General features: G+C 44.5%; 1 protein-coding gene across 2 annotated transcripts in view; it reads left to right on the top strand.

Annotated features, from left to right (window-relative positions):
* Positions 1-6,925: 6,925 nt before the first annotated feature.
* The window catches only part of FNIP2 (folliculin interacting protein 2), a 51,373-nt gene continuing 47,295 nt past the window's right edge, over positions 6,926-11,003 (top strand). For both annotated transcript variants that reach the window (XM_030493398.1, XM_030493399.1), the window contains exon 1: positions 6,926-7,335. In XM_030493398.1, the coding sequence (XP_030349258.1) occupies positions 7,241-7,335 (95 nt within the window). In that variant the 5' untranslated portion in view covers positions 6,926-7,240. The remainder of the gene's footprint in view (positions 7,336-11,003) is intronic.

Genomic DNA, 11,003 nt, shown 5'->3' with positions numbered 1-11,003 from the left:
CCGCAGGTAGGCGCAGGAAAGGTCTGCCCCTGCGGCCTGCCCCCGAGCAGCCTGAAATGACTCGGAGTAGTCTGCAAAGGAAAAAAATACCCGTTTCTTTGTTGAGTTCTTATACACGCACAGAAGGCCTGGAAAGGCGGGTGAGGAAAGGGATTTCTGATTTTGCCTGGGTTCATGTTTTGTGAGAGAAATGCAGGCTTTGTGAAAAGCTGTAACCCGTGGAATAATGGGCACATTGTCAAAAGTGGCTATTGCCACATAACTGTTTAGAATCCCCGAATAACTCCTGTCTTCTTAAGGTCTGAAAACGAAATGTGTTTCTTCCCAAAGTGTGAATATCACAAAAACTGTTACAAGGCAATCTCTTTCAGCCACATGTGTTGACCAAGGGATGTGAATACCAGCAGCAAACTTTGTTGGTGCTCCTCAAGGTGCAGAATTCCCAAGTGGATGAATGGTCAACATGGCCACATCTTGTGCTCACTGGCATCAGGAAGGCAAGGTACGTGTTGAGGGAAAAACAGAAGGGTGCTGGGCTTTGACTCTTGTAAACTTACAGCCTTTTTGGAAATGCTGCTGATCAAAACAAGCCTCTCTATTCCTTGGACTTCTCTAATCCAGCCCAGAAATCTCTACGTTCATCCTTTGATTCATTGTATTGTCCAAAGGCTTTCTCCTCTAATTCATGTCATCTTTGTATGTTTGGACTTGAGTTTTGCCAAGCTGGTTTTCATCTCTCTCTCAGTATGTTCTCAATATTAGATGTGTCAGAGGGTAGTTGTAATTCCCAGATTGAAAGAAAAGTAGCATTGATATTACTAACACTGCAGTCCCTATACTACATCACGATCATTCCCACAGCCTCTGTGCAGATGTTGGATAGAAGAGGTGATTGGCACCAAGTACTGTTGCATATTGCATCTGGGAGCCCTTAACAGAAGGAAAAGCCATCTGCTACCATCTGGGAACACTTAGTGAGGAATCAGTGGAATCACGCTAAGGCATTTCTCTCTCTGAGCCAGGTCATGCAGCTGTGTCAGGGGTTTCACATGCTCCACAATGTCAAAGGCCACCAGAGCTCTGAGTCACCTGTAAGTCACCAGGCATCTGGCCATGGTCACTGGCTGAGATATTTTTATCATTATGCTTAGCCTAGGTGAGGTGCAGTGGTGAGGGAGAAGTGATCTCAGCGAGGCAGTTGCTAGCCAAGTGAGTACGGTCTAGAAGAGATTTCTTTAGCAGACATCAGAGTAAATTGTGTTTTGTTGAGTGTGTCCCCCGCAAGAGCTGTTGGCAGCTTCCTCTCAGGAAGAAGCAGTGATTCATGCTTCCAGGAGCAGACTTACGCAGTCCCTGCAGGTTTTTTTCCGGCCAAGTTGGAATAGTCTAGATTCTAGATTAGTAATTCATATTACAGTAGCTGCTTGGAAGTCCCTATGTGCAAGGTGCTTTACAGTGGGTACAAAGAAAGAGGCAATCCCTGTGGTAATTTGGAGATGTGAGCTAAACAAGAGAGAAATTAAGCAACTTTCTCGGTGTTGGTAGGAGATTCTTGAAAATATGTGAGCTGAATGAATATCTCCCAAGCACAGCAGTAGCATAATTACATATTAATTTATAGTCATTGACAGATTGTAAAAACAAGCATAGTGTCACTTCTGTCAAGAATTTACTGAGTGATTTTATGTTCAAATTATTACATTAAGTTATACACAAAACTGCTAGCCTAACACTGCAGCCTAATTGAATGCAAAGATCAGAGAAAGGGATCAGCCAGTTGTAAAAATCTTTGTTTTCACTTCTTCTCTTCCTGACTAAAGAAGCTATCCTTGATAAATGCTTAGAAATGCATGTATCATTCTAAAACTTGCATTCTGATGAAGACACAATAAGCAAATTTATTTCATAATCATTCTAGCCTGTCAAACAGCATTCATGAAAGAATAAATTGTAAAATAAAGATAATTGTTGCCGATTGTGTAAACTAGGCAAATATGTACACATTCAGATTAGGATTTTTTGCTTTTTGTTTCATTTTCTTGCTCTTTTTTCACCTCTAAATCTGTATTTGACACTTGAAGAAAATAGAAGCTTGAACATGTTCATTCCACCAGAAGGTGAGTGCTTTGGCTCAGTGCAGAACTGCCTTGTCTAAGGATATTAAAAGGCACTTTGGTTTGTATAGGAGTAATTGTCTGTTTGTGGGGTTTTCAGTGGACTGAACTGTAGCTTCAGAGTATGGTCCAGTGGGATCCACCTGGGGTCCATGGGATCCACTTGATGAGTGACCGAAGCACACATCTCACCAGCTTTTCAGAATGGGCATTAAGACGCTTCCAATAAGCAGGTTTTTGGTAACAGTCTTCGTAAGGACACTTTCACTGCCTGCTGTGAAATAGAGCAGCCACTCAGCCAGTGCTGTGTGACACACAGGGTGCATCATGTGCTATTCCCATGTGACTTGGCACATCAAGCATGTCACCTTCATGAGACAGAGACATGAGACAGGAAAGAGAGAAATAAATCAGTTTTCTCATCATCAGGCTTATTGTTCTCCAGCTGCCCAACTCTCTTTCTGCATAAAGCTGAATAAAGAGGTCCCAGATGAAACCCATACTGAGCAGTTACTGACTCTGAGCTGATTCCTCTAAGCTGAATTAAAATGCAATATTAAACAATGAAAGAACCATATGTTCTTATCTTGGGATGTTTTAAAAAGAAAATTGTCTACACAGAGCTGACATAATATGACAGAAATTGAAAGAAAAGTCATGCATTTACTCATCACTAACTTTCAGATACACTGATTCTAAAAGAAATGGTTTAGCTAAAAACTAAGCAAAAATAAGCAGACTTTTTAGCTGTATATTTTAGCTCTGCTTAGAACATGTTTCAGAGGCAAGTAACAAGAGTATCATTTAGGACATGAGGAGGCATGGTAGAGTCTGCCTCTGACTTCTGCTAACGGTACAGCCATGGCTTGCAAGGAGAGGCCCAAAGCATTAGTGAGCTGCTGGCCACAGTTCCCACAGTGGTGATGTGGGCTGTTGGTTTTGTTGCTGAATTCCTGCCCTCATTTTTGATACAAATGTATGTCCTGTATATAACTGCACTTTCATGTAAATGTATACTGCTGTTTATCATAGTTATCACCAAAAGGTATTAAAGGGCTTGTTCAGCCTGGAGAAGAGAAGGCTCCAAGGAGACCTTAAAGCAGCTTTCCAGTACGTAAAGGGGGCCTACAAGAAATCTGGAAAGGGACTTTTTACAAGGGTGTGTAGTGACAGGACAAGCGGGAATGGCTTTAAACTGGAAGATAGTAGATTTAGATCAGATATTAGGAAAAAAATCTTCACCTTGAGGGTGGTGAGACACTGGCACAGGTTGCCCAGAGAGGCTGTAGATGTCCCATCCCTGGCAGTGTTCAAGGCCAGGTTGGATGGGGCTTTGAGCAACCTGGTCTGGTGGAAGGTGTCCCTGCCCATGGCAGGGGGGGTGGAATTAGAGGATCTTTGAGTTCCCTTCCAAACCAAACCATTCTATGATTCTCTGAAAATATTGATTATGACGACTATATTCTTTATTATGTGGAAAGCCTTTTTGGATTCATCTAATGTAGAATGGAGTCCAAGGTGAACTACATCAGCATGGGTTTAAAGACCAGAGTGCAACCAGAAATAGGACGTCCCACAAGAGAATTTGCCACTGAAAATCTGGGACATCATTTTGGATGGCTTTGGATGGAGTCCTGGACAGGAGGCTTAGACATTCAATTTAACAATGCCAACAACTCTGTTGCAGAGAGGAGCAAAGCCAGGTTCTAAACAAATGTATGAACATTCACAGGTATGTACACATATAAGTATGTAAGTAAGGTATGAACATCTTATGTATGTAAGTTGAGTAGTGATTTCAGAGATTGTAAATACCTATTGCCTTCACACAATCCAATTATCACTGTATTACTTGATATTTATATTGTGGTGATTAAAAGGAGTCATCTCTTAACAGGCCTTTCTCTCTGTTTTTAACATCAGTGACTGCTGAAAATTAATGTTTCGTTACATACATCAATATTTCCCAGTAATTTTGAAACAATTATCTTGAATATTTCCCTTTAAGCTGTCTTTCGTTTTCAGCTAACTGTATCTGCCGTGTAAAAAGACAGTGAAGCTGCTTATCTATATTAAGACAGCACCTCTGTGGCACTGTTCCGGGGCTGGGAAAAGTTGCTGCAGCAACAGCTCAAGTTATGTAACTCTCGGTTCCATGATGGATGAGTAAGCCAGTTTGCAGGGGGCTGCAATCCCAAGCTCTCCATTCCTGTCAGCTTCTGTCCCTGCTTGCAAAGTGGAATGCATTTCATAATTGGTTTTATAATTCTCTGTGGAGAGTAATTTAGACTTGCTCTGCTAACTAGTAATAATGGCAATATGGAGAGAGAATAATTCTAGACATTTCTTGGTATCACATTGTACTTGGCATGTTTGAAGTGGCAATAAGAAGTGGATTTTATTTCTTTTACAGAATCCAGACTGTTGCTGATGCATTGCAAAGTGTAGCAAGACTTACCTGCGTTCGTGTAACCTAGCATGCGTCACCACACTAAGCACTAAGTCATTAGTGAGCATCATGGATTAACAAACTTTTTGTTAAATCTTCAGAGGTTACTTACCTGTTCTGGCCTCTGGCTTCTTTCTGTGGTTCCTCCAAAGCCTAGTTCTGACAACAAAGCTTTTGGAGCATTTTGGACATGTGCATTCAGGTCCAAGCACGGGGGAAGGGAAGCAGCTGTATCAGAATTCAAATTTCATCCAGGTCTAAGTGACAGGGAGGCAAAGTGCAACTTGGGAGACCTGACTTTTAACCCAGCCTGTCCTGGCTATAAAACCTAATCTATACATTCTTAGGAGAGAATCTTCTGAGAAGTATACAGTCTATGAAACACTGAAATACTTATCCAAGCATTCAGCTATTCCAAGTTTTGAATTATCTTTTTATGGTTTAGTGGTGGACTTGGCAGTGCTTGGTTAACAGTTTGACTTGATGATCTTAAAAGTCTTTTCCAACCTAAATCATTCTATGATTTTTATATGCCACATTTTTATTTCCTGTATTTCCTAGAAGAGTGAGGGCTGTAGACTCACCATCTTGCTGTAAATGGTCTTTTCTTGACAGATAGTATGGCTTTTTTCTTTACATCTGCTCAAACTTTGCACAACACTTCTGCTGTTCTTTGAGAACTACAATCTAATGCTTATTTCTGGAGCTGAATGCCTAGATTCTCATTTGCATTGATTACTATGTCAACCAGGATGTCTTTCATCTTGTCCAGCCACACCCTGCTATTCACTTCCCTTTTGCTGTACTGTCATCTCCATGCCCTCACTCTCAGGTCCTTCAGCTTTGCTTAATGACTGGGGGCATGTGGTGATGATGGTCGAAGTAAAGAATCAAAAGCTGCAAGAACATCCAAGCTGAAAGGTTTACACTGGGTATTCCATCTCACAGATGAAGTGGTTGAAAGCCTTCAAAATGGTGATCCCTTCTGCGAATAGACCTCCAAAAAGGGTCAGCTGAGTACTACAGGATTCAAGCTGGTGTTATATCAGGCCAGTAGAAAGTCATCTCTTAATTTTTATTTTAGAGAGAAATCAGCTTCTCCAGCGACAGAAAGGCTGGCTCCAAAGCACCAGCATGTTCTCCACCTCTCCTGCCACTACTGAACGTTGAATCTGCAGTCAGCTATTGTAATGGTCCATTACAACTATTGCCATGATAGCTATTCTCAATGTCTCGTCTCCAAGTTTCCTGAAAGAGCAGGAAGCTATCATAATTCTGCTACCTATCTGGTTAAAACAGAGCATTTAGACTTGGCTTCTCTTGGTGGGTGCATGGTAGTGTCATCCTGCTGCTGGGAAAAAGCACACAAACAACTCTTCCCCCCAAATTAACAAAGCTCCAAATGACACACATACAGACCTATCAGTACTGTAGCATTATCTAATTATTTTGTGAATGAAATAGATCAATTGTAGAGAAATGAGTGAAAATAGGCACCTTCCAAGCAGTGCTACCTGAATCATAGAATGGTTTGGGTTGGAAGGGACCTTAAAACTCATCTAGTTCCAACTCCCCTGCCGTGGGCAGGCACACCTTGCACTAGACCAGGTTGCTCAAAGCCCTGTTCAACCTGGCCTTGAACGCCGCCAAGGAAGGGGTAGCCACAGCTTCTCTGGGCAACCCCTGCCGGTGCCTCACCACCCTCACAGTAAAGAACTTCTTCCTTTTATCTAACCTAAATTTCCCCTGCTTAAGTTTGAAGCCATTCCCCCTTGTCCTATCACTCCAGTGCCTGATGAAGAGTCCCTCCCTAGGATCCTTACAGACCCCCTTCAGTTACTGGAAGGCTGCTATGAGGTCTCCATGCAGCCTTCTCTTCTCCAGCCTGAACAGCCCCAACTTTCTCAGCCTGTCTTCATACAGGAGGTGCTCCAGCCCCCTTATCATCCTCGTGGCCCTCCTCTGGACTCGCTCCAACAGCTCCATGTCCTTTTTATGTTGAGTACACCAGAAGTGCACACAGTACTGCAAGTGGGGTCTCATGAGAGCAGAGTAGAGGGGCAGGATCACCTCCTTCGACCTGCTGGTCACGCTCCTTTTGTGTGAGTACACGGGTGCTTGCTACCGTGGATACGCGGAACAATGCGCGCTGTTCGCGCACGGGCCCCCTCCGCGCATGCTCCCCCCTCCCCCCGCCAAGGTCCCCGACCGCCGCACCCCAGCGCGAGCCACGCGCTGTCCCTTTAAGCCTGTCCCCGGCTCCTTACCACGTGCTGGGGGCGGGGCAGGGAGCGCCGCGCAGCCAATGGGGGACGCGCGGGGGGCGCGGCGCGTTCGCGTACCCTGTCTCCGTTGCGATCGCGCGGCTGCTAGCGGCGCGGCTGTGCCGAGCAACGCTGAGCCCCGTCCGGCGGGCGGGCAGCTGTCAGCGCCGCTGGGCGGCCGCGGGGGGCGGGCTCGGCCCCTCGATCAGGTGACGGGCGGCTCGCCGGGAGCGGCGCGGCTGAGCGGGCCGGCGTTCCGCTCCTCTCACCTCGCTTCCCCTCTCCTCGCCTCCGCGCAATGCTGGGCGGCTCCGCGGCGGCGGGGATGCTGCCGCGGCCGCCGCCGCTCGCCGCCCGCTGAGCCGCTGCGAGAGGCGCGGTGGGGCCCCGCCGGGCGGGGCGGCGGCAGCAGCATGGCCCCCACCCTGCTCCAGAAGCTCTTCAACAAAAGAGGCGGCGGCGCGGCGGCCCCCCATGGCCGGGCTCCGGGGGAGGGGCCCGCCTTCAGGTGAGCGGCGGGGGCAGGGCGGGTCCGGGCGCGCCGGAGCGGCTCCACACGGGCCTTGGGGGCCGCCCCGGCTGCGAGGGGGAAGGGGCGGCAGAGGGTATCGCTGCCCCCGGCCGCCCGCTGAGGGGCTGCAGCCTTCTCGGGGTTCCCGCTGCGAAGTTTCTGCAGGGGCTGGGGAGCGGCCCGCGGGGAGGGGGCACCCCGGGTGGTGATGGGGCGGCTCTTCTCCTGCTTTTCCCCTCGTTGGATCCCTCAGCCATTTTATATCCGAGTTGGAAGTGTCACGGTCGGGGTCGTGGAGCGCTCAGTGGGCGACACCGGGCGGAGGCGCCAGGCCTTCTCTTACCTTGCGTTTGTACGGGATTGCTGTGATAACCCGTGCTCAAGTCTCGCTCATCAGCGAGATGGAAAAAACAAAAATGGCTTTATTGTTGTGACCTAAATACACGTGCCTAGTCTGATGACCCGCTGAGCATTGGGCACCTTCCACTGCTCTCCCTGCGCGTCATAGGGCAAATACTTAAAGGTGAGATCTAGTCGCTATTGCTACTTCAGGGCTTGAACATGTAATTTTTATGTAATACCGAATTATTACTGTTTTCTCAACCCTCAGGGACAGCATTTTGGTCCCTGGGGCTTTGTTACTTTCAGCATCTGTTCTGCTCACAAGACCAAGCCGGTCCTGGTGAGCACAGTGACCATCACATGCATGTCTGGTAACCTCCGTGTCTGTTTTTCAGTTCAGTATGAGTTGACTGGTCTTGTGATCAAATAGCATATGGGACTGAATTGGAATGTGGGCTTTCTGTACTATAAGAATGGTAAGGAAGAGAGAAGGTTGAAAAATACCTTGATCCACAAAGTGCCATAGTGTCAAGTATGAAAGATGACAGTCACGGAGCCATTATGATTTCAAAGATGGTCTGTGTGGGTCATGACCATATGTATGGCCAAAGCTGGAAGATCCTGGTGAAAACAGTAACAGCAAAATGGCATTAGGATATTTGGGTTATGAGGCGATTCCTATTAAAGTGGTAGTCACAGTACTAGTGCTGCATTCATATCAGAGAACAGGGCTGGTGAATTTTAGGAGGCTACAGTCTGTGCTATGCTTGCTAGTTACATTTTGTAACACTTACCTTATGAATTAAATAGCCTCTTTAATTTGAAAGAAAACAAATGTATTTTCCACATTTAAACTGAGTAACAATTCCCAACTATTATTTTGCCTTGTATTTAAAAATCTTACTAAGTACTCAGTATCAGAGAGCAATGCTGCAAGTTCTAGTTTGAGGGTTTTCACATTTTCAGAACTCCATGAAGGCAGATTTCTTGCACAGTGTGTCCCCCCATTAAAATCAGTAGGATTGCTCCATCTGGAATATTTTGTGAGGTCAGGGATTGTATGCCTCTTCTTCCTTAGGTACGATATTCAACACTTGGTTTTCAGTTTGAATAACATCTAAATGATGTGGCACTTCAAACAAAAAGTTATAATTAAAATACTATTGTAGGTACTGATCGCTCTTTTTATCCCTCTGTTCCCCCCCCCTTGCTATCTGTTTAGGTTTTTGGCAAACTTAAGATTAATATAGTTATTTGAAGTATTTTGCATGTGTTTGGGTTTTTTTTAACCTGTTAATACTGCATTAATCTTCTTCGTTATGACCTCTAAATGTGTTGCTATGCTTTTTCTTTCTTCCTAGTGATCTGTTGATGACCTGCAGGAGCATACTTGCTGGGTCTTGGAAGCTCTTCTACAGTGTTTGTAATAGACTTTCTGTTGAACAGTAATCTCTGAATGGAGAGATGTGATTGGATTTAAGTAAAATCAAAGACTTGATCCTTTAGCTTCTGTTTTAAGCATGTGCTGCCGGTCACTTTTAGAGGCTAAGTGGCAGGAACATTTTCTGTTCCAATGGCAAGCCTATATTTTTAAGTATTTCAGTTAGTTTTATTTCCTCGGGTTAGTGAGGTCCCTCCACATTCAGTATGTCCTGCTGTGTATAGCTCTCTTGAGTGGCCCTATAAGACCAGTAACAGTCTGTATCCTTGGACTTTGAATTGTTGTGGAAGTCTTGAAAGCTTAAGTGTATTCACGCACCCTCCTTACAATAGCAAAATCACCAACTATCTCTTCAGTAGATAATACCAACTCAAATAAATTAATTTGACAGCTGTTTTTTGAGTACGCTGTTCAGAAGTTTTACATTTTCTAGTCTTCCCAGGAACACCAGGAGAAGTTCTGTTCCAAAGAGCCGTCAACCAAGCTTGAGGTTTGCCTGTAGCAAGTATTGCATGTAGTTGTTCTGTTGCCCTCTCTTCTTTAACGGGAGCTAAATCTTGACCAAATATTGGTGCTGCTTCCTCTCTTTGGCTCTGAAGAAAACAGCAAGCTGCATGGTTCGTGCTGCTTACTGGGATGAGCTTGCACAGCCTCAAAGAGAGACATGGTGCCTATAGCTGAATGTGAAGCCACAGGAGATGGTTTCTTGGGTGCATGAGCATTAACATCTTAATTTGGATTAGGAGTGCTCTTTTAAGGAAAACCTCTCAATTGTTTCTACTTACTGCACTTTGGCTTACATAGCCAAGTGGCTTCGGTATGTAAACTTGATTCCTGTTGAAATGAATGAAATAATTAGAAAGTGTGCTCCAACTGCTAATGGGCATTCAGTTGCTGGGACCAGACTATGGCTGGTCAAAAGTAATACTCCAGTGTGGTGGGTCAGGTCCTTAGCACCAGTTAATTCACTGTGGATCTAGTCCTGTTGAGCTGTGCTGTGTGTTCCTGTAAACACAACCCTTACTTGCTGGGTGAGGAGAAAGTAAATATGACATGTAGATGTTAATATAGAGCTATTTGGATACTAGGAGTTTTTACTGGCCTGCACATCCCTTCAAAATAATGAAAGTATGAAGTGGTAGTAGTTAGACTTGTAGAATATTTTAACTTTTTTTTTTTTTTTTTTTTAAGAGAAATTGTAAACCAGCTGGAGAACAGATGGGTATTAGTGACATGATATTGTATTTGTTCTAAGCAGTTTTGTACACAGATCTTCAGTTTCTGGTTTCTGTCACTACTGCTTTTTGCTTCCCTTAGATTAAAATATCTATATATGTGTTTGTGTATGTAGGTGTATAATGCACACATACAAATATATGTGTATACACACACCTTTCAACAGAGGCATGTGAGTGACTGTAGTTCAATGTATTTTTTTGTAGCCTCTAACACTGAGAAAATCCTAAATTCTTGGTGAGAAACGTGTATTTATGTGGCTAAATTCCCCTAATATTTCTTATTTCCTTATCAAATGTTACTTCCCCTACAAGATTGATTTAGAGTAGTTTTTACAGGTTTTTGGAGTGCTACCAGGGTCATGTGCTCAGCAGAATGGTATCTATTAATGCAAAAATAAAGCATCCTACTCCCCATGAATTTTAAATTTTAAGGATTGAGTATTTTATAAGCATGTAGTATCTCAAGACTAGAATGTCTCCAGTGCTAAGCATGTATTTTACTAAGGTACTGGGTAGTCGCTTTAAGGAAATGGATATGGGTTGCAGGTAGTTTGATTGTACTTAAATTTATAGCAGTTCTTCTGTGTCCTGGTTTCAGCTGTAACAGTTATTTTTTTATTCCTAGCAGCTGGTGCAGTGCTGTG

This window comes from Strigops habroptila, chromosome 7, assembly GCF_004027225.2.
Source record: "Strigops habroptila isolate Jane chromosome 7, bStrHab1.2.pri, whole genome shotgun sequence".
Classification (NCBI taxonomy): Eukaryota; Metazoa; Chordata; class Aves; order Psittaciformes; family Psittacidae; genus Strigops; species Strigops habroptila.
This window is presented reverse-complemented; position numbering and strand designations above follow the sequence as displayed.